General features: G+C 45.3%; 1 protein-coding gene across 1 annotated transcript in view; it reads left to right on the forward strand.

The window, feature by feature from the left end:
* APOO (apolipoprotein O) overlaps positions 1 to 26,912 on the forward strand; it is a 160,393-nt gene that overhangs the window by 40,070 nt on the left and 93,411 nt on the right. The window contains exons 3-4 of the mRNA XM_030202247.1: positions 6,687 to 6,806; positions 21,309 to 21,363. Coding sequence (XP_030058107.1) covers positions 6,687 to 6,806; positions 21,309 to 21,363 — 175 coding nt within the window. The remainder of the gene's footprint in view (positions 1 to 6,686; positions 6,807 to 21,308; positions 21,364 to 26,912) is intronic.

Genomic DNA, 26,912 nt, shown 5'->3' on the forward strand with positions numbered 1-26,912 from the left:
CATTAAAGAACTGTGTCCCGTCTCTGAAGGCTCTTGGTGCTTTTTGCTGTATATCTAGCCTTCCAAACAGCCAATGTGTGCACTGGATTCCTCCAACTCCAATATGAAGAAGAAGCCATTGAGACCCAAGCTTACTTAAGGAAAAATTAGTTCTTACCTGATCATTTTCTTTCCATTAGTCCCAACAGATCAGTCCAGAGACTTGTGGTAGTTGGGGTCTGGTGGTCCCATGGACCTCCAGCCCCTGTGTTTGACAGGTCTGGGCTTTTGACAGGCCAGACCTGTCAAACAAATGTGTGAGGATTGTCAAGTGCAGGAGGATTCAATCCTCCTGCACTTCTACCCCATGATCAGAGAGAACTGTGTGCTTAAATTTGCATGCAATTATCTGTGATCATAGGTACGGTAAAGCCCCGCGCTGTTCCAACACTGTTTTTAGAGCACTGTTTGGAACAGCCTTCTACATGGAATGTTGCTAGTGGAATAGCAACATTCCATGTAGAATCTCCAATAGTAGCAACATTCCATGTAGAATCTCCAATAGTATCTATTTTATTTTTGTTACATTTGTACCCCACACTTTCCCACTCATAGCAGGTTCAATGTGGCTTACATATTATATACAGGTACGTATTTGTACATGGGGCAATGGAGGTTTAAGTGACTTGCCCAGAGTCACAAAGAGCTGCCTGTGCCTGAAGTGGGAATCGAACTCAGTTCCTCAGTTCCCCAGGACCAAAGTCCACCACCCTAACCACTAGGCAACTCCTCCACTGTTGCTACTATTTGAGATTCTACATGGAATGTTGCTATTCCACTAGAAGTCAGCCCTTGCAGATCACCAATGTGGCCGCGCAGGCTTCTGCTTCTGTGAGTCTGACGTCCTGCAGAAGCCTGCGCAGCCTTGTACATGGAATGTTGCTAGTAGAATAGCAACATTCCATGTAGAATCTCCAATAGTAGCAACATTCCATGTAGAATCTCCAATAGTATCTATTTTATTTTTGTTACATTTGTACCCTGCGCTTTCCCACTCATGGCAGGCTCAATGCGGCTTACATGGGACCACCCTAACCACTAGGCCACTCCTCCACTGTTGCTACTATTTGAGATTCTACATGGAATGTTGCTATTCCACTAGCAACATTCCATGTAGAAGTCGGCCCTTGCAGATCACCAATGTGGCCGCGCAGGCTTCTGCTTCTGTGAGTCTGACGTCCTGCAGAAGCCTGCGCAGCCTTGTACATGGAATGTTGCTAGTAGAATAGCAACATTCCATGTAGAATCTCCAATAGTAGCAACATTCCATGTAGAATCTCCAATAGTATCTATTTTATTTTTGTTACATTTGTACCCTGCGCTTTCCCACTCATGGCAGGCTCAATGCGGCTTACATGGGACCACCCTAACCACTAGGCCACTCCTCCACTGTTGCTACTATTTGAGATTCTACATGGAATGTTGCTATTCCACTAGCAACATTCCATGTAGAAGTCGGCCCTTGCAGATCACCAATGTGGCCGCGCAGGCTTCTGCTTCTGTGAGTCTGACGTCCTGCACGTACGTGCAGGACGTCAGACTCACAGAAACAGAAGCCTGCGCAGCCTTCTACATGGAATGTTGCTAGTGGAATAGCAACATTCATTCCATGTAGAATCTCCAATAGTATCTGTTTTATTTTTGTTACATTTGTACCCTGCACTTTCCCACTCATGGCAGGCTCAATGCGGCTTACATGGGGCAATGGAGGGTTAAGTGACTTGCCCAGAGTCACAAGGAGCTGCCTGTGCCTGAAGTGGGAATCGAACTCAGTTCCTCAGTTCCCCAGGACCAAAGTCCACCACCCTAACCACTAGGCCACTCCTCCACTGTTGCTACTATTTGAGATTCTACATGGAATGTTGCTATTCCACTAGCAACATTCCATGTAGAAGTCGGCCCTTGCAGATCACCAATGTGGCCGCGTAGGCTTCTGCTTCTGTGAGTCTGACGTCCTGCACGTATGTGCAGGACGTCAGACTCACAGAAACAGAAGCCTGCGCAGCCTTCTACATGGAATGTTGCTAGTGGAATAGCAACATTCATTCCATGTAGAATCTCCAATAGTATCTGTTTTATTTTTGTTACATTTGTACCCTGCGCTTTCCCACTCATGGCAGGCTCAATGCGGCTTACATGGGGCAATGGAGGGTTAAGTGACTTGCCCAGAGTCACAGGGAACTGCCTGTGCCTGAAGTGGGAATCGAACTCAGTTCCTCAGGATCAAAGTCCACCACCCTAACCACTAGGCCACTCCTCCACTGTTGCTACTATTGGAGATTCTACATGGAATGTTGCTATTCCACTAGCAACATTCCATATAGAAGTCGGCCCTTGCAGATCACCAATGTGGCCACGCAGGCTTCTGCAAGTCTGACGTCCTGCACATTCGTGCAGGACGTCAGACTCACAGAAACAGAAGCCTGTGCAGCCTTCTACATGGAATGTTGCTAGTGGAATAGCAACATTCCATGTAGAATCTCCAATAGTAGCAACATTCCATGTAGAATCTCCAATAGTAGCAACATTCCATGTAGAATCTCTAATAATAGCAACATTCCATGTAGAATCTCCAATAGTATCTATTTTATTTTTGTTACATTTGTACCCTGTGCTTTCCCACTCATGGCAGGCTCAATGCGGCTTCCATGGGGCAATGGAGGGTTAAGTGACTTGCCCAGAGTCACAAGGAGCTGCCTGTGCCTGAAGTGGGAATCGAACTCAGTTCCTCAGTTCCCCAGGACCAAAGTCCACCACCCTAACCACTAGGCCACTCCTCCATGTCTTTCCACCTGTCTGTCCATCCACATGCCATTAGAAGGGTGTGTATGCATAAAGGCAGCTGGAGACATATGGGGCAGAAGAAGGACATGTCCTTAAGACATGGAGACTGTACGGTGCCTGCCACAGGCCAGGCTTGGAGCAGAGCCTGCCGTTTGCCAAGTCACAGAAGAGTAGAGGTATTCATAGGCACCAGCTGTATGGGTGCCAGAGCATCCCCAATATTTTTTATGATATACTTTATTTAAATTTGGAGCAGAAATCTCCATGCTACAGAGCAGCAGAAGAAGGCAGGAAAGAAGTGTTCTCTATGGATAGTGTGGATATTTCAGCCACACAAAGTGGTTGCATCCTCGCATGATGGAGCCGATGGTTAATAGGATTCCAAGCATGGAAGGTTCTAGAAGAGACTGGAAACACTTGTGCAGGAATTCCCACCACTGTACTGGTACTAAAACCCCTACTGTAATGCGTGCCCCCCTCAGTTTCTTTTCTTCCACGTTACAGAAAACACTGCAGCAGGGATTATTGTACTGAATGCCATGAGTTCATTTGAGACGATGCTTATTTCCGTAAAGGCTAGACTGAAGAAGTGAGTTTTCTTCAGTAGACCAGAATAACAAATAATTATCGGTGCGTTTGATGGTTTTTTGGTAAGGCGATCCAAATTTTAGTGCCTTAATATGAAAAGTTAGTAGTATGAATTGTTTTGTAGGTTACTTTCTTACAATTCTGGACCTTTAGGATAAGATATTCTCTAGATCATTTATAGGCAGCGCGTGAAGGTGATTCATTGAGGTTGTTCATGTATATTGGGCCCGAACCATACAAAATTTTATGAATGAAGGTACATAGTTTGAATGATATTCTGTCTTCATGGCTGGCGGAACAGGGTAAGCAGGGGTATGCATGGCAGGGGGGCACCAACATTCAGGGGAAGCTGTCAAATAAATTAAAAAGCCGTCAAGTAAAAAAAAAAAAGAAAACTTGTTCACCTTTTAAGGCACTGGGCTGAAAAAGGGTGCATGGGGGGGGGGGTGAGGGAGAAAGGAGATGCTGGACCAGGAAGGGGGGCACCGACTGATAGTTTGCAGGGGGGCACCTGAGACTCAAGCACTGGCCCTGTCTGTGTTTTATTGGTAGCCAATGCAAATCGTACAGAAGGGGTTGCTTTGACGAAGCGTGGTAATCTGAATATAGACGTGTAACAATGTTTTGAATGGTTTGTTGTTTTTTTTAAGGAGATGCCCCTTTAAGTCTTGCGTAAATAGAGTTGCTGTAATCAAATTTGTTTAGGACTAGGGATTGAACTAGGGTACAAAAGACTGATTTTGTGAAGAATGGTCTTAGTCTCCTCAATTTCCATAATGAATTGAAGACTTTCACTTCAGTCTGAATATATTTGGAATAGTATTCCGTTGGAAGTTAAGCAAGAATACTACTAATCATTTCTACTACTACTACTTAGCATTTCTATAGCGCTGCTAGGGTTACGCAGCGCTGTACATTTCTATAGCACTGCTAGACATACGCAGTGCTGTACACATTATATGCAGGTACTTTCTCTGTCCCTAGAGGGCTACAATCTAATTTTTGTACCTGGGGCAATGGAGGGTTAAGGGATTTGCCCAAGGTCACAAGGAGCTTCAGTGAGAATTGAACTCAGGTTGCCAGGATCAAAGCCCACTGAACTAACCATTAGGCTACTCCAAAGAATATTCTTAGTTTTTCTTTTGTGAGAAATGGAAAACTTGTCTTTTTAACAAAATTTTGATTATGTAAAAATTCTATTTTTTTAAATTATTTTAATTATCATCAGTGTCATTCCCAAAGTTTTTTTGGCATCTTTGATGTAAACCACTTAGGTCTTTTTTTGGAATCGACAGTTAAAACAAAAAGCCTAGATTAGATTATTAAAATTTGCTATACTGCCTTAGTTGCATCAAGTAAATAACAGATAAAATTCAAAAACAAAAAGTATAAAATAAATATGGGGAGGCTCTTGCCAACAGTTCATATGACAGTCAGGAGTTTCTCCTATTAACTAATTTCAAGTCCTAACTGGGCATAGTGGCAATATTTCTAGAGGGCAGCTTCGCTGTCAATGTGGATTCCTACCTAGGAAGCATTAAAAAAAAATAGCAAAACAGTGTAATTTATTTAATTGCAGGTTTTTTTTCTCTAGGATCAGAGTAATTTAGCCATCGCTTGCTAATGTACTTGTGAAGGTTCTACCATAGAGTATTGAACCTTGGCAGTTCATTCACTTATTCAGTATTATTTTATTTTTTTCCTTTGTACACATTTCAACCTGTGTTTTGCTCCTTTTGTAGAACATACACTGCCTTCTCTCCTCTTATGCTAACCGATTTTTTTTCATATTGAAATTGTTTTCGTACTGGCCATGGAGATGTCCTGGAAACCCTTGAAACTGTGGATTTTTTTAGAAAAATTAAGCTACGTAAAATAACCAAATATAAGTGTGAGTAATTAAAGCGCTGTGATCATTTTTTATTGGAAGCAGCAGTATATCAAATGCTAAATAAACTGTAAACTATAATTCAGAACAGCACTGCTGATTCGCCTTCCTCACCGTCTCATATTCTGCTGCTTCATCTTGGTAAGAAAAATGTTGACATTGGCCAAAAGATGAAAATGACCTGTGAGGGAGTGAGCGGTATAGCGGCAGGTGGCCCTAGGAACGCTCCCTCACTGAAGCTGCAAGTTAGCCACCTTACATCAGGTGGTGCTAAGAGGACGCAGTTTAGCTGCCTGAAAGCAGGTGGCGCTAAACTGCCAATGCATGTCCTGAGCCAGAAGGGCAAAGCTCAGAGGGAAGGAAGGTTAAATGCCCTGAAAGAGTGTAGAACCAGTAAGGCCCCGAGTAGAGGCTTCCAAGGAAGGAGGTCCTGAGGGAAGAGGATTCCCAGTTAAGCTAAGCTAGAGTACCTGGGGATCAGGGAATCTTTGTGACTCAAGTTTAACTCTTCAGAGTTGATGTGTGAAGATTATCAAGGTAGGAGATAACCTTGAATTGTATACAGAAAGTATGTCCAGAGGGAACACAGGAGGGTGTTAATAGACACTGTATTGGCTAGGCTGGAGGCCAGCCCTAAAGAGAGCGTACTGACTGCGATATGCGAAGACCCAGAGAGAAATAAAGGGACTGTACTTGTGCTGGACTAAAGCCTGTGAGATAACGGGCACGTGTTGAGTCAATCAATAGTCTTTTCCTTTTTTGCTTGCAACCCTGTGTGTCTGACTGAGTTCTTGCCCTATTCAATCCACACCCTGAATCACACTACCACAAGGCCACACAACCTAGCATGATGGACACAATTGGAATATTTTGGCTGGTGAGGGAAATAATAAATTCTCGTCATTCTAAAGCTGTATACCACTTTCAGTCCTATTAGAAATAATTCCCTGATCTTATCAGCTGTAACTTTTGGTCTTTGGTACATTTACAACACCCTGAATGATTGAGAGAATATTTTGAGTTTTGATAACCTCAAATGTCATTTAAATAAAACACTGAGTTCTAAAATATTCTTCGTACGAGTCTCCTATTACTATCGATAGGTATTAGTCCCACAGCCAGCTTTCAGACTTTTCTTTTATAATCCTGGACATTTTAAGTGACCATCTGCTCTTGGTGCCCAAAGAATAATCTCGTTTCAGTGAAGCTTTGTGTAAAAAATGTCTTAGCCTTTTCAAAGCCTCAACAAATTGCTTAATATCTGCTTTAAATGTAAAGGTGCATGTCATTGAGTTTTGTCGCCTCCTGTCAGGTAACGTGTATTTGTTTTAAAGGTTAGCATTGCAGAGGTAAGTTTTATCTAACTAATAGTTCTGTTATTTTTCAGCTTTCTCTGTACACTAACCCAGTCCCAGATGTGAAATATGTGGAAAAACAGCAAACCCAACTAGAAGAGAGAGTTTCCTGGCTGCGACATGCTGTAGGACCGTATACAGCTTGGTGTCAGGTATCAAGCTTTAATATGATCGATCTATTTATTTAGATTTTGCTCACACCTTTTTCAGTTGTAGTTCAAGGTGAGTTACATTCAGGTACACTGGATATTTCTCTGTCCCAGGAGGGCTCACAATCTAAGTTTGTACCTGAGGCAATGGAGGGTTAGGTGACTTGCCCAAGATCACAAGGAGCAGCAGCAAGATTTGAACCGGCCACCTCTGGATTACAAGACCGGTGCTCTAACCACTAGGCCACTCCTCCACTCTATGCACAGTATGACATTGAAAGCAGGGCTACGCATAAGTACATAAGTAATGCCACACTGGGAAAAGACCAAGGGTCCATCGAGCCCAGCATCCTGTCCACAACAGCGGCCAATCCAGGCCAAGGGCACCTGGCAAGCTTCCCAAACGTACAAAACATTCTATACTTGTTATTCCTGGAATTGTGGATTTTTCTCAAGTCCATTTAGTAGTGGTTTATGGACTTGTCCTTTAGGAAACCGTCGAACCCCTTTTTAAACTCTGCCAAGCTAACCGCCTTCACCACAAAACAGACACGAAGGAAAACCCTTCCATAGGCAATCACCAGTCCAGCAAAAAGAGTGGAAGGCACCAGAACAAAGTCCAAGATATTCTTTTAAAAACACTAGGGCTGTTCAGGGTACACTCTTCACATGCACTATATAGGGTGCACTTGACAAGAATTTCCCAACACCGGCCGTGTTTTGCCATCATCAGGGGACCTGTAAACATTGCATCAACGCTAAAACTGCAAGCCACAAAGGTCTAATGAGTTCCAGCAGTCAGTGTACTAATCTGAAGCACAAAGACAAACAGGTAAACCGATGAGAAAATTGGTGGCGTCTTCTCCATGGCTTGCAGTGTTTAGTGTTTTAGTGACATTGCCGAAGAGTTAGAAGGTAAAGTTTGCCTATTTGCGGATGATACTAAGATTTGTAACACAGTGGACACCCCGGAGGGAGTGGAAAACATGAAAAAGGACCTACGGAAGCTAGAAGAATGGTCTAAGGTTTGGCAATTAAAATTCAATGCGAGGAAATGCAAAGTGATGCACTTAGGGAGTAGAAATCCACGGGAGACGTATGTGTTAGGTGGGGAGAGTCTGATAGGTACAGATGGGGAGAGGGATCTTGGGGTGATAGTATCTGAGGATCTGAAGGCGACGAAACAGTGTGACAAGGCGGTGGCCGTAGCTAGAAGGTTGTTAGGCTGTATAGAGAGAGGTGTGACCAGCAGAAGAAAGGGGGTGTTGATGCCCCTGTATAAGTCGTTGGTGAGGCCCCACCTGGAGTATTGTGTTCAGTTTTGGAGGCCGTATCTTGTTAAGGATGTAAAAAGAATTGAAGCGGTGCAAAGAAAAGCTACGAGAATGGTATGGGATTTGCGTTACAAGACATATGAGGAGAGACTTGCGGACCTGAACATGTACACTCTGGAGGAAAGGAGAAACAGGGGTGATATGATACAGACGTTCAAATATTTGAAAGGTATTAATCTGCAAACGAACCTTTTCCGGAGATGCAAAGGCAGTAGAACGAGAGGACATGAAATGAGATTGAAGGGGGGCAGACTCAAGAAAAATGTCAGGAAGTATTTTTTCACGGAGAGAGTAGTGGATGCTTGGAATGCCCTCCCGCGGGAGGTGGTGGAAACGAAAACGGTAATGGAATTCAAACAAGCGTGGGATAAACATAAAGGAATTCTGCTCAGAAGAAATGGATCCTAAGGAGCTTAGACAAGATTGGGTGGCAAAGCCGGTGGCGGGAGATGGAGATGGTGCTGGGCAGACTTATACGGTCTGTGCCAGAGCCGATGGTGGGAAGCGGGACTGGTGGTTGGGAGGCGGGGATAGTGCTGGGCAGACTTATACGGTCTGTGCCCTGAAGAGCACAGGTACAAATCAAAGTAGGGTATACACAAAAAGTAGCACATGTGAGTTTATCTTGTTGGGCAGACTGGATGGACCGCGCAGGTCTTTTTCTGCCGTGATCTACTATGTTACTATGTAAGGCAATGTTGACAGGTCCCCTGTTGAAGGTTTACGTACCGAAAATAGAACCTGTGTTTGGGGAACTCTTGTCAGGTGCGTCCTGTATACTGCATGTGAAGACTGTATTGTGAATGTCTCTAGTGTTTTTAAGGAATAAACTGAGTATCTTGAACTTTGTTCTGGTGCTTTCCACTCTTTTTGCATAACTATTAAAAGCAGGGCTCTCATTTGCTATGATGCCTTGGCAACTGCCACAGAATTGGTTTATTTGTGGAAACTTGGCTGCTGTTTCCCATTTAAATGTTTTGATTTAGCTTTTGCTCTTTGTCTGTAGTTAGGTTCAGGTTCACTAGGCATTTTTACTGTTCCCAGAAGGCTTACAATCTAATTTTGTGTCTGATATAATTGAAGATTATGTGACTTGCCTGATGGGATTTGAATCCTGGCCTTGCTGGTTCTCACATGGTTCTTACCTGCTCTAACCACTAGGTCAGTGATTCTCAAATCTTTCCTCGGGGACGATTAGCAAGTCAAGTTGTCAGGATATTCACAATGAATTTTCATACTTCCTACTTCCTTTATAGGCAGATCTCTCTCATGCATATTCATTACGGATATCCTGAAACCTGAAGGGTTGATGTCCTTCCCCCTCCCCCCCCCCCCCCCCCCCCCCCCCCGGGGCAGGTTTGTACCTGGCTATTCCTTTTGTGCCACCTTTTCTTCCTGCAATACATCTCCCTGGTTTGCACTCGATGCTGCCATTCTCCCTTACTCTCTCTTGGTCTCCAGGGAAGGAAGGAACAAAGCCAGGTGCATGGCCTGTGGGCACGGTTGCCAGATTGGCGGTTTTCCCGCCCAATTGGGCGGTTTTCCGCAACCCGCCGCAGGAAACTTTTGCCTGCGGCGGGTTGCGGTATTTTGGGCTCGTTTTGTTTTTTTTGTGGATTTTGGGGCGGTTTTTCGGCCGGCGGGGGGTGGGGCTAATGGCGACAAAGGCGGGGGTTGTGACGTTTTGGGTGGGGTTTGGTGACGTATTGGACAGGGCGATGGGGGCGGGGATGATGACGGAAGGGGTGGGGCTGATGACGGCGGTGGTGGGGTGATGACGGAAGGGGCGGGGTTGATGACGGTGGGGGTGGGGTGTGTGCGGTTTTTGGGCAGGTTTTGGGCTGTTTTGTGTGGGGAATTTTTTTTTTTTATTTGGCAACCCTGCCTGTGGGGTTCTTAGTGCTGCTGCTCTGCTCTGCTCATTCTTTTCATTTAGTCTGATGCAACTAGTTTGGAAGACACAAAAGTGTGATGATAAAGACCTAGGAGGAAAGACACAGTAAGAAAAGCAGGGAAGAGTGAGTTGAAGAAGAAGGAAAATCTGGAAGGAGCAAAGAAACATAACAATTAAATGGCAACATTTTTGTTTTTGGTGTTAATTTCTTGGTTGTGAAACAGCAATTTAAAAAAGAAACTTTTGATGTGCAGAGCCAGCTTGAGGGTATCAAACGCCCTAGATGAATCTTCAGCCATGCGTGACCCCCCAGGGGTGGCTCAAGGCTCCCTATCCTTAGGGTTACCATTTTTTGTCCCCCCAAAAGGAGGACACATGTCCCACCCCACCACACACCCGCCCTGCCCCCTTTCACACCCTCGCTCTGCCCCTGTCACATTTTCCCCTCCCCCCTGTCACATACCGCGTGCCCCCCCCCCCCTGTCTCACGAGGTCACTTCAACTCTCGGCATCCATTTTGAATTGGCGCCGAGGATCACCAACAGGAAGGATGCATGTAGGGCAGCGCTCCAGGCAGGAAAGAGGGGGCTCTTTCCTGCCCTGAAGGCGGACGAGGTCACTAGACCACCAGGGCACTAGTAAGTAAGGGGAGGGGAGGCTAGCAATCTGCCCATTTGTTCGGATTTCTGGTGGTCCTGTAGGACGGTCGCCCACCAGCCTGCCCGTTTGTCCAGAAATCCGGACAAACGGGCAGATTGGCAAAACCCGCCTGGTTGCCCGGACATGCCCTCAAAAAGAGGACATGTCTGGGTAAATCCGGACATATGGTAACCCTTCCTACCCTATGTCCTGCATCCCTCCTTCCCTCCCCTTGAGAACCTGCCATGGGCCCCCCCTACATCCTCTTTTATGCTGCTGCCAAAGCTTGAAGAATCTGAAGCACTGCCATGTCCCACCCCCCACCCCCAACCGGAAGCCTGCCTGAGACAGAGGCAGAACTAGGCAGCCTTTGAGTCCATTCAGCACTCAGTTTTCTTTAAGCTGTGGTGCAGGAGGCTGTAGGGGGGCAGTGTTGGCAAGAGGAAGGCTCTCGCATATGCCAAAGCCACGCCTCGCTCCCCATCCCCCAGTTCTGCTGCTCTAGGTGGCCTAGTAGCAGGGCTGGCCCTGTTATGTTACTCAAAAGTAGAAAAAAGGTAAATATGCCACAACAAACCAATTTTTGCTCAAAATCATTGTGAAGAAAGGGATCCTCGGATTTGGAACCATGGTTCCTAATTCAGCCTTTATAATCGCTGCTCATCAATGTCGGTCATAGGATCACTTGAAATACAAAAAATGTCTAGCCTTCATGCACAGGGTCCAGAAAGAATGTCTCCACCATCTATAAACAGAATAACTGAGCAGCTCTTCCTTCTTCTATCCAAAATATATGAAACTTCCTCTTCTCACATGTGAACTGTTGCAGCCCAGTGACAATTAAAATTCAATGCGAAGAAATGCAAAGTGATGCACTTAGGGAGTAGAGATCCACGGGAGACGTATGTGTTAGGCGGTGAGAGTCTGATTTGTACGGACGGGGAGAGGGATCTTGGGGTGATAGTAGCTGAGGATCTGAAGGCGACGAAACAGTGTGACAAGGCGGTGGCCGTAGCTAGAAGGTTGCTAGGCTGTATAGAGAGAGGTGTGACCAGCAGAAGAAAAGAGGTGTTGATGCCCCTATACAAGTCGTTAGTGAGGCCCCACCTGGAGTATTGTGTTCAGTTTTGGAGGCCGTATCATGCTAGGGATGTAAAAAGAATTGAAGCGGTGCAAAGAAAAGCTACAAAAATGGTACAAGATTTGCGTATGAGGAGAGACTTGTGCACCTGAACATGTATACCCTGGAGGAGAGGAGAAACGGGTGATATGATACAGACATTCAAATATTTGAAAGGTATTAATCCGCAAACGAACCTTTTCCGGAGATGGGAAGGCGGTAGAACTAGAGGACATGAAATGAGATTGAAGGGGGGCAGACTCAAGAAAAATGTCAGGAAGTATTTTTTCACAGAAAGAGTGGAGGATACTTGGAATGTGGTGGAGATGGAAACGGTAACAGAATTCAAAAATGCGTGGGATAAACATAAAGGAATCCTGTTCAGAAGGAATGGATCCTCAGAAGCTTTGCTGAGATTGGGTGGCAGAGCCGGTGGGGGGAGGCGGGGCTAGTGGTTGGGAGGTGGGCCTTGTGCTGGGCAGACTTCTACGGTCTGTGCCCTGAAAATGGCAGAAACGAATCAAGGTCAGGTATACACATAAAGTAGCACATATGAGTTTAAATTGTTGGGCAGACTAGATGGACCGTGCAGGTCTTTTCTGCCATCATCTACTATGTTATGTAATTCAGGTGAAGCTGGTTTAAATCAGCACTCGCTCATAACTATCCTATATAATAATTCTCACCTCTCTCACCTGCTGAAGCTCACTCTCTGCTGAAGCTCACTCTGTGGGAGGGGAACACAACACTCACTCTCACTCATGCACCACTCACTGTCACTCAGGACCCGCCCTCAGCCACGCCCCTTCCGGACATAATTCGCAACCCCAACGTTCTAAATGAAGCTTCAAAACCGGAACTGTGAGGCGCCAGAGATATCCTGTTTGCCCATGCCTGGAAACCGGAAGTCAGAACTGTGAAGCGTTGTGAGCCCCGCCCTCGCGTCACAACGTCATGACGACGAGGGCTGACAACACTGCAGGAAACAAATGCGCAATCTCCCGGCTGGGTGCCGAGGCTGCAAAAACGCGATCTACCCACGGAAACAGCATCACCTGTGAAGCGTCGTGTGCCCCGCCCTCGCGTCACAACGTCATGACGACGAGGGCGGACCAGACTGCAGGAAACAAACGCGATCTCCGCCGGACCACACTGCAGGAAACAAACGCGCGATCTCCATGGAAACAGCATCACGGAGTACGCAGGTGCCTCGAGGGGGGTTGGGGGACAGCTGCCTCGCTGATGGTGGGTGGCGAGGCTGCAAACGCTATCTCCCCCTGCCTGCAGGGGGCTTTGGGGACACCTGGGTCGCTGACCATGGCTCTAGAGGCTGCAAACCCCATCTTCCCCTGCCCCAAAACCTTGCTAGCACCCGTTTCATCTCTCCCAGAAACGGGCCTTTTTTGCTAGTTGCATAATAATGTGATATCTGCTGTTGCAGCAATAACAGCTGTGCAAACTACGAAACAAGCGCATAGGTCAGCAATGTGTCACCGTAGAAAAAAATGTGCACTTTATATTGTTGGAGCTACACATTCAGGTATCAAAGCCATCTGTGCGCTGCTGTAGAGAAAACGAACTACACTGTGCAGCACTGTTAGGAACTGCTTTATAAATCCGATACAGCGTTAGGTTTCGTTGCTTATCAGGGATCTGCGCTCCCCTGCAGCTGCTAGATCATAATGACTGTTGCAATCATAGCACTCTTAATGGCATCCACTCGGTGCCTCGTTGGATTTGTGAGCGGTTCATAAGTACATAAGTAGTGCCATACTGGGAAAGACCAAAGGTCCATCTAGCCCAGCATCCTGTCACCGACAGTGGCCAATCCAGGTCAAGGGCACCTGGCACGCTCCCCAAACGTAAAAACATTCCAGACAAGTTATACCTAAAAATGCAGAATTTTTCCAAGTCCATTTAATAGCGGTCTATGGACTTGTCCTTTAGGAATCTATCTAACCCCTTTTTAAACTCCGTCAAGCTAACCGCCCGTACCACGTTCTCCGGCAACGAATTCCAGAGTCTAATTACACGTTGGGTGAAGAAAAATTTTCTCCGATTCGTTTTAAATTTACCACAGTGTAGCTTCAACTCATGCCCTCTAGTCCTAGTATTTTTGGATAGCGTGAACAGTCGCTTCACATCCACCCGATCCATTCCACTCATTATTTTATACACTTCTATCATATCTCCCCTCAGCCGTCTCTTCTCCAAGCTAAAAAGCCCTAGCCTTCTCAGCCTCTCTTCATAGGAAAGTCGTCCCATCCCCACTATCATTTTCGTCGCCCTTCGCTGTACCTTTTCCAATTCTACTATATTTTTTTTGAGATACGGAGACCAGTACTGAACACAATACTCCAGGTGCGGTCGCACCATGGAGCGATACAACGGCATTATAACATCCGCACACCTGGACTCCATACCCTTCCTAATAACACAGTGTGTTTTTCTACAGCAGCACTCAGAAATTGTTGAAGCTTTACTGATACACATCATAAAGTGTAAATGTTTTTTCTACTGTGACGTATTGCTGACCTTTGCATTTGTTTTCACAGTTTGCAAAGCTGTACTGGAGTGGAGGAGTAGCCTAGCGGTTAGTGCACCGGACTTTAATTAGATTGTAAGCTCTGTGGAGCAGGGACTGTCTCTTCATGTTCAAGTGTACAGCGCTGCGTACGTCTAGTAGTGCTATAGAAATGATAAATAGTAGTAGTATCCTGGGGAACTGGGTTCGATTCCCACTGCATCTCCTTGTGACTCTGGGCAAGTCACTTAACCCTTCATTGCCCAAGGTACAAATAAGTACCTGTATATACGATGTAAACTGCTTTGAATATAGTTGCAAAAACCACAGAAAGGCAGCATATCAAGTCCCATTTCCCTTTTCCTATTTCAGATTCTGTTGCTACTATTTGAGATTCTACATGGAATGTTGCTATTATTTGAAATTCTACAAGGAATGTCGCTATTATTTCAGATTCTACAAGGAATGTCGCTATTATTTCAGATTCTACATGGAATGTTGCTACTATTTGAGATTCTAGATGGAATGTTGCTAGTGGAGGAGTAGCCTAGTGGTTAGTACAGCAGACTTTGATCCTGGGGAACTGGGTTCAATTCTCACTACAGCTCCTTGTGACTCTGGGCAAGTCATTTAACCCTCCATTGCCTCAGGTACCAAAACTTAGATTGTGAGCCCTCTAGGGACAGAGAAAGTACCTGCGTAGAATGTGTACAGCGCTGCGTATGTCTAGTAGCGCTATAGAAATGATTAGTAGTAGTACTGTACTACTGCAAGCTGGTACAGCAGATATTAAATTATTACACAACGGATTTGAGCAAGTGTTGATTTAAACCAGCTTTATGTGAATATTTGCTATGCTGCAACAATTTGCATGTTTTTCCCTGAACAGCTATGAGAAGAAGGGGAGTTTCACAAATTATTTTTGGATAAAAGAATGAAGAATTGCTCAGTTAAAAAAAAAAAAAGGCTAGACATTTGTGTATTTCAAGTGATCCTATGATTGACAATGAGGAGCAGCCATTATATAAGGGCTGAGTTAGCAGCTAAGTCCGAAGATCCCTTTCTTCCCTTTTTTTGAGTATAAATGAGAACATGCTTGGTCTCTGATTTGCATAAGTTGTGTATTCGTGTGGTTTTGAAGAACGAAGAAGTCCTTTTCTGTTTGCTGTTTTGCAACAATCAAAAAAGGGAGTCAACACTTTTTTTGAAAAAAGGGCTTTGATAAAGAGGATGGCTTGTTTTTGTGTGATTGGGAAACTGGGTGTCCAAATGGCAGATGACATTTAATGTGAGCAAGTGCAAAGTGACGCATTGGGAAAGAGGAACCCAAACTATAATATCTACATGATACAGGGTTCCACATTAGGAGTTGCCACTTAGGAAAAGGATCTGGCTGTCATCGTTGATGATACGTTCAAACCCTCTGCTCAGTGTGCAAATAGAATGTTAGGAATAATTAGGAAAGGACTGGAAAACAAAAATGAGAATGTTGTAATGCTTTTGTATCGCTGTATAGTGCGACCGCACCTTGAATACTGTGTGAAATTCTGGTCATCACATCTCAAAAAAGAAATAGCGGAATTAGAAAAGGTACAGAGAATGGCAACGAAAATGATAAAAGGGGTGGGACGACTTCTCTATGAGGAAAGGCTAAAGCGGCTAGGGATCTTCAGCTTGGAGAAGAGACAGCTGAGAGGACATATAATAGAGGTCTATAAAATACTGGCAGGCGTGGAATAGGTAGACATGAATTGCTTGTTTACGCTTTCTAAAAATACTAGGACTAGGGGTAATGCAATGAAGCTACTAAGTAGTAAATTTAAAACAAGTTGGAGAAAATATTTCTTCATTTAGTGTATAATTAAACTCTGGAATTCATGCCAGAAAATGTGGTAAAAGCAGTTAGCTTAGCAGGGTTTAAAAAAGGATTGGATACTTTCCTAAAGGAATAGTCCATTATTAAGTTGCGATAGAACGTGGCCTTAGCGCATCCTTACATGTGTTTTTGCTGCCATTTTTATTACAGACGGAAAATGACCGAATTTTCCATTTTCCTTATTAATAGGCATGTGCTAATGTTGCCATTAGCGCTTGGCAGTTAAAACAGAATTAACACGTGAGCACTTAACCGACGCTTATTGTGTAGGTAGTAAGAGCTCACGCACTGATCCTGCACCAATCAGCGAGCGGTAATGTAGCTGTGCTAACTGATTAGCAGAGAAACACTCGCTCTCTGCCCCAGACATGCCCTATTTTACAGAAAAATTAAAAATATTTTTTAAGCGCGCAGTTTGCATGCGATTAGGAGCTTACTGCAGAACACCTGGGCATGTCCTATTGTAAGCCCTTTTAAACTGCTGCTTAGTAAAAGATCCCTAAATGACTTCTATCTTATTTCCTTCATTTTGTCTTTCTACTAGGCAATTTCTTTGTGGAAAATTATTTGTGTTAGTTGTGGGGAGATTGGTGTGTGCTTACGTCATTTCCCAGGAAATTCTGCAGACTTGCTAAGAAGAAAGATTAATTTGTTCTTGTACTTTCGCTAAAGGCTGCAGAAGTGCTGGCATCCCTGGGTTTGCCGCACAAATTTCCATGCAATTTCAGTGATTGTGATGATGTTAGCTTTACAGTATTCTGCTCCATTTAAAGGAGAAGTCTCTCAAATTTCAAAGCCTTCAAAAAAAAGTCCTTTTTAGGAGGCTTGGATGATCATTATATGATGTCCTTTTTTTCAAGCAAATATTTCAAATGTTATGATTAGTCTCAGGAGTGCTATCGTGTCCTTTTCCATGAGACTCAATCACATAAGTAAAATAGAGATCAATTTCAATAAAGCAGAGGTGAGCAACCATGGTCCTCGAGGGCCACAACCCAGTCAGATTTTCAATGAATATGCATGAGATTGATTTGCATGTACTACTTCCTTTGTATGCAAATAGAACTCGTGCATATTCATTGTGGGAATCTTGAAAACCCAACTGGGTTGCGGCCCTCGAGGACCATGGTTGTGTGCACCCCTGGAATAAAACATGATATAATTCAAAATGGGGGGGGGGGGGGGGGAAATCCAGTTTTTGTGAGGCTTTTCCTTTTCAAGACACCTCACAAACTATAAACCATGAAAAATAAAACCTGCGACCTTTTTAGATTTATCCTAAAATGGTGCTATTAGACAAAATTGATTTACTTTACAAAAACAAATTAGATAAATCCGAAAAGGAGAGAGACTAAACCACAAAAAGCTCTAGAATGCTGTGTTTTCGAAAGGCGGTTTCTGGAATGTCTTGAGACGCTCCCCATTATGGTTGTTCATAAGGCTAAATTTGACCAAATTCAGGTTTGCTGTGAAGAGAACAGTCCTTTTTTTTTTTTTTTTCTATTATGGGAGCTGAACTATAACAACTGTGGTTTTCTAAAACTCTCCAGTTACCAGAAAGGAAAAAAAATTGGTGCAGGTTAGTTTGTGAACCAGAACAATGACCAGTAGCAGCTCTCATTAGCCTCCTTCCCCTTCTAGTTGTCAGCAGGGGCGTAGCCAGACTTTGGCGGGAGGGGGGTCCAGAGCCCGAGGTGAGGGGGCACATTTTAGCCCCCCCTGACGCCACTGCCCCCCCTGGCGCCACCAACAACAAATTTGACCACCCCTGCCAACGACCCTCTCGACCCCCCCCCCCCCCCCGCCGCCACCGTCGTCGCCTACCTTTGCTGGCGGGGGAAGAAGAGGACCTCGGCTGGCAGGGGCTGAGGTCCCCTGCCAGCAAAGGTAGCCCATGGCGGGGGAGGAGGGTCGAGAGGGTCATTGGCAGGGGGGTCCAGGGCCAAATCTACGGGGGCCCAGGTCCCCGTGACCCCACATAGCTACGCCACTGGTTGTCAGTTTCCGGCCCATGATTCTAATGTTATAGACATACTAGGGAATGTATCACTAATGAAAAATATGAAAAAATAAGACCTGGAAGTGCTGTGGTTCTTCCCCCCCCCCCCCCCCCCCAGTCTTGATGACCAGAGGATGCCTTGTGTGTGCATTGACCTTGGGTAAGAGTAGTTTTATTGCAATGAGGACCACACTTTTCCAGGATGACATTACCCATCGTTGCTTGTGATTTCTGAGAAGATGGCAATACTTATTTCAGGTCTCAAAATGAAGATGTGTGTGAGAAAAAGAAACTGAATACACTAGGTTCTGTCTGTTCTGTCTGTGTACTGTCTTATCTAGATTGTAAGCTCTTTGAGCAGGGACTGTCTTTGTGTATGGTGTACAGCGCTGCGTATGCCTTGTAGCGCTATAGAAATGATTAGTAGTAGTAGGTGGAACAAGCAAGTTGCTGATGCCTTCCAAAGTTTTTCCCTGTTGAACCAAACAATGATGTGGGTGGTGGTGGTGGTTGTTTTAATCTGGAGCACCAGGCTCTGAACCAGAAAGACAAGGGTTCAATTCTCACTGATAATTTCTGTGGTTTTGGTCAGGTCACTCAACCTCCATGGCCTCAGGTGCAAACAGAGGGCCCGTTTTACAAAGCGGCGGTACTGCTCGCTAAACATGAAGTACCACCGGCCTACCACAGCAGCCTGGCGGTAGTTACCACCCCCCAGTGTGTGTCATATCCTGTGCTACAAAAATATTTTTATTTTTGTATTGCTAGTGTGTACCCGGTGGTAATCGGGCAGTGCTGCATGCTATCCAGTTACTGCTGGGTTAGTGTGGGAGCCCTTACCACCACCTCAATGGGTGGCGGTAAGGGCTCCCCCTGAAATCGCCATGTGGCAAGTACTTCACTTGCTGCTGTGATAGAGCCACATCCAGGATAGTTGGGTTAAGGCAGTTTCAGTCTGAAATACAAGTCACAGAAGGCATTGCAGGCAAGGAGCCAGGGTGTGAGATGAACCCGGACTGGACTCCTAGCTGCAATGGGGGAAGACATGGGTGTAAGCTGGCAGGACGTGTAGATGGGCTGCCACTAGGGGGAAAGAGAGTTAGGAAACACTGTGTGCAGGAGCTCATCATTAGTCTAATGCTCAACTCAGCTGATATGTGTGTGGGGGAAGCTAATGGAAGGAGAATGATTGGTTGTGAGAGCAGAAGCCAGGGATTGATTAGGCAGGTGGGAAGGAGTCCCAGGGGAGGAGAGAAGCAGTTGCAGGCTGAAATCCCTTGGTTGTGAGGAAGTCCCTAAAGTACTGAAGCAGGGTGAAATCCCTTGGTTGTGAGGAAGTCCCAAAAGTATTTGCAGGGTGAAATCCCTTGGGTATGAAAGGTCCCTAAAGTATTGAATTTACCAGTGAAGCTGATGCAGCGTGAAATCCCTTGAGTATGAGGAGTCCCTAAAGTATTGAATTTACCAGTGAAGCTGATGCAGCGTGAAATCCCTTGAGTATGAGGAGTCCCTAAAGTATTGAACTGTCCTGCTGCTTTGTGATTTAACTGTGATGATGAACTGAAAGAACTGCTTCTATTTGGAATTGAACTACTGTTTATTGTGCACTGGATAAAGAGCCCAGACTGGAGCTGACTGTGAGCCTGTATTGAATCCTGATATGTGCTGATAGCCTACTGCTTAAAGGGGACTATGAGGCATATTTTCAAAGCACTTAGCCTTCCAAAGTTCCATAGGCTTCTATGTAACTTTGGAAGGCTAAGTGCTTTGAAACATGCCTCATTGTTCCACACACTTTCAGGTGGCTTATATGTGCTTAAGATTGAAGGTGAATGCTGCTGTTGGAACTGTGTATCAGGTCTACTAGAAACCTGCATGGAATAAAGTCCTTAAGATTGAAGTTGCTGGTGGACATTTATTTCTTGACTGTACCAGGAGCCCATGGCTGGAGGAAATTGTTCTATCCTTGGCTGCACCTAGAGGTACCTGGTTACACTGCATGGCAATTTCCTGAAAAAAAGAAAGACCTATTTTTTCCACGCTGTGGTAAAAGGGGGCCTCGGCTCGCGTCAAAAACGCACCAATGCCAGCACAGGTCTCCTTTTGCCGCAGCATGATAAAAGGGGCCCTTAAATTGTAAGCCCTGGGGGGGGGGGGGGGGAGGGAACTACTTACATATACAGTGGACTACCACTGGAAAGGCATTCAGCGAAATAAATAAATAAAAAGGAGCCCCAGGGCTGAAGTGCCCAGGGAAGTGAAAAGTAACCTGGTGCCGTTGCCCCTCCCTGGGAGTGGGGGGGGGGAGGGAACATATCCCCCTTTCTATCGCTCTCTGTTATCCAAGGGAAAGGATGGCTCTCTTGACAATTGGGCTAGGAGAGAACAAGGGCAGAACAGACCAGCTAGGCCTAGGAGGTGGACAGCAGGTAGGAGTTAAAAGGGTGCGAATCAGGTGGCCCGGTCTTTTTTCTGTTCCTGCTTCCACCTTTGACCAGGTTGGGGAGAGCTCCTGAGCCATTAAGATGCATTCCTGAGGTGTCACACTGCAGAGGTGTGGAGTGATCAAGGGATGGGTGGTCAGCGCTGGGTGGAGCCACCACCTAAGGCATGTGAGCAGGGGGCCGACTCAGCCCGCCTACAGGATGGCAGGTTGAGGGCTGGAGGATAGCAGACAGACCTGACACAATGTTCCTGGCTCATGGATGGATATCGGTTTGTACACCTAAAAAAATGCAACCTTGTACGCCAAAAGTGAAGTGTATGTGGTTTTATAATGTAGTTTGGGTGGGGAGGGAGTACACGGCTGCCGAGGTTATAAAACTAGCTTTGGCTGTCAAGTTTGTTGCAAATATTACTGATGATGTCTTAACATAGAACAAGCGGGCAAAGGGATTATACCATATATAGGCATATTTTCAAAGCACTTAGACTTATAAAGTTACATAGCCACCTATGGAATTTTGGAAGTCTAAGTGCTTTGAAATTGAGCCCCGTAGTCATGTTAGAGTTCGGATACATTATGAACTTGTGCTTATGATTCATAAAATCTTTTCTTTGAGAGGGTATAATCAGAAATAATGAATTTTGCTTATTTTACCTTTTTCCCCTTTGTTTAGGATGCTTATACTAAAGCCAAACCAAGAGTGACAACTGCTGTTGAACACTGTAAAGGTAAATGGGCTTCATACTGGTTATTTTTAATCCATTCAGGTATTTAACATAAGAATAGGGGGGGCAGAGTCAAGAAAAATGTCAGGAAGTATTTTTTCACGGAGAGAGTAGTGGATGCTTGGAATGCCCTCCCGCAGGAGGTGGTGGAAATGAAAACGGTAACGGAATTCAAACATGTGTGGGATAAGCATAAAGTAATCCTGTGCCGAAGGAATGGATCTTCAGGAGCTTAGTCAAGATCGGGAGGCGGGGCTGGTGGTTGGGAGGCGGGGATAGTGCTGGGCGGACTTATACGGTCTGTGCCAGAGCCGGTGGTGGGCAACGGGACTGGTGGTTGGGAGGCGGGGATAGTGCTGGACAGACTTGTACGGTCTGTGCCAGAGCCGGTGGTTGAGAGGCAGGGCTGGTGGTTGGGAGGTGAGGATAGTGCTGGGCAGACTTATACGGTCTGTGCCAGAGCCGGTGGTTGGGAGGCAGGGATAGTGCTGGGCAGACTTATACGGTCTGTGCCCTGAAGAGCACAGGTACAAATCAAAGTAGGGTATACACAAAAAGCAGCAAATATGAGTTATCTTGTTGGGCAGACTGGATGGACCGTGCAGGTCTTTTTCTGCCGTCATCTACTATGTTACTATGTTAATAGCCATACTGGGTCAGACCAATGGTCTTTCTAGCCCAGTATCCTGTTTCCAGCAGTGGCCAATCCAGATCGCAAGTACCTGGCAGAATCCCAAATAGTAGCAACATTCCATGCTACCTATCCCAGGGTTAAGCAGTGACTTCTCCATGTCTGTCTCAATAGCAGACTGTGGACTTTTCCTCCAGTTAAATCATTTCCATAGAGATCTTATGTACTTGTCCCAAGCTTTCTTGAATTCAGATAAGTGTTGGAGTTGTAGATGTGCTAAATAAATGGTATTAGGAATTGCCCACTCTTTTGAACTTGTACAATTGATGGAAATTGCCCTCCTCCCTCTTGTAGTGCCACCTCGGGCTTCCCGTAAATAAAATATTGTTCTGCCCATTCCTGGCATGAACTCGGGGTTTCACAGTACGGTGAGGAATGAGGATTCATGGGCCAATTTGTCCTCCCTTGCTCTCCACCACTTCCATGCCCTTCTCAGAGGTCACAACAGGAGAGGTACCTGGACTTTTGCAAACTTCCAGGCCATTCCCTTCCCGGGCACACCCTTGCCAGTTTTTACTTTTTTTGCAACAACTGTCCAAGAGACCCTATGGAGAGTATCTCCATGGACCTGTAAAAGCTTCATGCACCCACTGTAAAGAGCGGCAATATTTATAAAGGCATAGATCAGGCAAATTTAGCCCCCCCCCCCCCCCCACACCCAAGAATCTTGTGCGTAGTCAGTTTTTGGTGACTTACACTGGCTGATTTCGAATTCCAAGTTAAGCTACTTTTCATGGAACAAAATTGTAATTCATCTCACTTGGTTAGCCAAATTGTCATCACTTACAAGGGTAATAGAAGCCTCTGGAAGAGGACCATCTTCACTAAGGCTATATGACCTAGAAGGGATGGGGGCCATTTGGTACATAAGGTTGTAATTTTCTGTATAGCAATGACAATATTTTGCTAGTACAGAGTGTGAGCATCTAAGCTAAATATTTGAGCTTGCCCCTTGGCTATTCCCATGCCAAAGTTCTGGTTTACTCAAGCCAAGGAACAGGGCTTCTGTTTTCTCTTCGTTTTATTTTTAGGCCTGTGAAGCTGCCAAAGGTATCAATAATGGACATAATTCTATGAATGGCGCCTTAAGTTGTGCATGCTAATTTGGCCTCATGGCCACATTGCACGCACAACTTAATTGATTATAAAGCCAATCAGCACTGATAATTGGTACTTAACCAATTTACGGCATAAATTGGGTTAAATTAGAATTTATGTGCACAACTTTCTAGGCATATTCTATAATGTGATGCGTGTAATTTCTAATGAAGTTCTTTTTCTGTCTTTTTTATTGGTTTTATTATTTTAATTGATTTCTAAACTGCTTAGATATACATTGTATGGCAGACAGTATATAAAGTTCCAAATAAACCATATAAACTAATATGGCTATGGAGGACCACTTTCACTGCCTCCCAAAAGGTGTCGGGGCCTACCTCACCAGTTTTGTTGAAGTTCTCATATTCTTTTAGATATTTATGGAAATCCTCACCTTGATATGTTAGGTGGCATTCTCCAAATCTGTTCAACTATTTGAGGCTATAAATTGCAAATGATCAGAGAGCACCAGAACCATAATGTCCAATTTGCTTAGTTTGTGCAACACAGCCTGGCGCTTCCTCCAGAGTATGGCATACAAAAGTAGTGCCTTCATGATGTACTTGCAATATGGCCGGATAGAGCAGCGCGAAGCGGACTTGCCGAGCAAACAGTTTGGTACAAATGGGGGCAAAAGCCTTACGCCGCGCTGCCACCCCTGGGGAGTAATCTTGAAAACATAATATTTGCTAATTTTCGTAGCTCAGTTTATTCTCAGCACGTACCGCTTGCATAGTGGCAGATTTGTGGGTGAAATTGAGGACTTTCAATATAACTACGCTTGGTCTAGTAGCTGTAGTTTGTTTGGGGCCCAGCCTGTGTGCCCGTTCTACTCGAAGGGGTCCTTAACCTGTTGGTAATTTAAATTCAGGCGTCAACCACAGTTCCAAAAAACCCACCAGCTCTTTGTCCGGTATGGATTCTGGCAGGCCCACCAAACAAAGATTATTCCTCCAGCTTCTGTTCTCTAGATCATCTACTTTGCTTTCCAGTACCGCAACTCACTTTACCAGTTGTGCGTGAGAGTCCTCCATGGACTCTTCCACCACCCCACTCATTCTCGTCTGCCATTCAACCTGATCATTAGTGAGCGAGCTCCCCAAGTTGTACTTGCAATTTTTCCAATTTAGCATCAATCGGGGAAAGTTGCCTCTCCAACATGACTTCCAGAGCGGAAGTCATTTCTAATGTAATTTCTGCTATCCACGCTGAGGATACCGATTGTTCCGGTGGCTTCAGGGATGGTGCCATTTTGTTTTCTCCTACTCGGCTTTGAGCTTTTTCTTTTGTGTGCGATCTGGCTGTCATAGGAAGCTGAGAGTCCATACAGGTAACTCAAAAGAGGTTTACCAAGCGCTGCCAACCTGAAAATGCCAGCTTGGGCCGATATTTGGGGTTTTTAACCGGGGAAGCTGGAGGAGCTCTTTCTAGCAGCCACTTCTGGTCATGCCATCAATCTGCACCATTTTTGTACAGTGCTGTGGTTTGTTTTTATGTGTTTTTTTATTTCTTTAGTAGAATTTGGTCTAAGCTGATCTTAAACATGTCTAAACTTTAAAACAGATCAGCCTTGGGTTCTCTAACATGGAAAGTAACATAGTAGATGACGACAGAGAAAGACCTGAACGGTCCATCCAGTCTGCCCAACAAGATAAACTCATGTGTACTACTTTATGTGTATATCTGACCTTGATTTGTATCTGCCATTTTCAGGGCACAGACCGTAGAAGTCTGCCCAGCATTAGCCCCGCCTCCCAACCAATGGCCCCGCCTCCCACCACCGGTGCTGCCACCCAATCTCCGCTAAACTTCTCAGGATCCATTCCTTCTGAACAGGATTCCCTTATGTTTATCCCATGCATTTTTGAATTCCGTTACCGTTTTCATCTCCACCACTTCCCTCGGGAGGGCATTCCAAGTATCCACCACTCTCTCCGTGAAAAAATACTTCCTGACATTTTTCTTGAGTCTGCCCCCCCTTCAATCTCATTTCATGTCCTCTAGTTCTACCACCTTCCCATCTCTGGAAAAGGTTTGTTTACGGATTAATGCCTTTCAAATATTTGAACGTCTGTATCATGTCACCCCTGTTTCTCCTTTCCTCCAGGGTATACATGTTCAGGTCATCAAGTCTCTCATACGTCTTCTAACGCAAATCCCATACCATTTTTGTAGCTTTTCTTTGCACTGCTTCAATTCTTTTTACATCCTTAGCAAGATGCGGCCTCCAAAACTGAACACAATACTCCAGGTGGGGCCTCACCAACGACTTATACAGGGGCATCAACACCCCCTTTCTTCTGCTGGTCACACCTCTCTCAACAGTCTAGCAGTCTTCTGGCCACGGCCACCGCCTTGTCACACTGTTTCGTCACCTTCAGATCCTCGGATACTATCACCCCAAGATCCCTCTCCCCGTCTGTACATATCAGACTCTCACCGCCTAACACATACGTCTCCCGTGGATTTCTACTCCCTAAGTGCATCATTTTGCATTTCTTTGCATTGAATTTTAATTGCCAAACTTTAGACCATTCTTCTAGCTTCTGCAGATCCTTTTTCATGTTTTCCACTCCCTCCGGGGTGTCCACTCTGTTACAAATCTTGGTATCATCCGCAAAAAGGCAAACATTACCTTCTAACCGTTCGGCAATGTCGCTCAGAAATATATTGAACAGAATTGGCCCCAGCACTGATCCCTGAGGCACTCCACTGCTGACCTTTCCGTCATCCGAGCGAATTCCATTAACCACCGCCGTCTGGCAGGGGCGTAGCCAGACAGCAGATTTTGGGTGGGCCTAGGCAAGAAGTGGGTGGGCACCAAGTGTTCTCCCCCTCCCCCCCAAAAAATATCTAAGCTGGTGGAAAAATGTTTCTCTCCACCTTGGCAGTCTGCAGCAGGCATGCGCTGAAAACTGAGAATCCACAGGTGCCAGTAACGTGGAGCACACCATTTTCATTACCATCAAGGGGAAGTCTTCAGCTGGTAGAGCTTGGAATCCCCATCAGCTACTGCTAAACATGTGCTACTGTTGGGTGGGCCTGAGCCCTAAGTGGATGGGCCCTGGCCCACCCAGGCCCACCTGTGGCTACGCCACTGCCGTCTGGCATCTGTCCGTCAACCAGTTCCTAATCCAGTTCACCAAGTTGGGTCCTATCTTCAGCCTGTCTTTTTGTCAAGGCTCGTTCATTAAAGAACTGTGTTCCATTTTTAAAGGCCCGTGTTGCTGTTTGTTTGGCTTTTAACTCCTAACCATTACCCACTTGTTCAGAACCCTTATTTTATCATCCTCACTTTAATATTCCCATATCTCTTGTTTGTCCGTCCTAATTAGATTGTAAGCTCTGTCGAGCAGGGACTGTCTCTTCGTGTTCAAGTGTACAGCGCTGCGTACATCTAGTAGCGCTATAGAAATGATAAGTAGTAGTAGTCTTTGGGATTCCGGAATCTTGCTACTCTTTGGGATTCCGGAATCTTGCTATTCTTTGTCCTTATCCCTTATTTGTCCTGTTTGTCTGTCCTGATTAGATTGTAAGCTCTGTCGAGCAAGGACTGTCTCTTCATGTTCAAGTGTACAGCGCTGCATACGTCTAGTAGCGCTATAGAAATGATAAGTAGTAGTAGGTATGTGTGAAAACAAAAGACACAGATGATTTCCTGTGGGGACGCAACACACATACCTTAGGGGCCCTTTTACGAAGCTGCGGTAGGGTTACCGCGTGGGTAGCCTGTGCTAAATCAACCCTACTGCTGGGGTAGTGC

Source organism: Microcaecilia unicolor, chromosome 4 (assembly GCF_901765095.1).
Source record: "Microcaecilia unicolor chromosome 4, aMicUni1.1, whole genome shotgun sequence".
In the NCBI taxonomy this organism is placed as follows: Eukaryota; Metazoa; Chordata; class Amphibia; order Gymnophiona; family Siphonopidae; genus Microcaecilia; species Microcaecilia unicolor.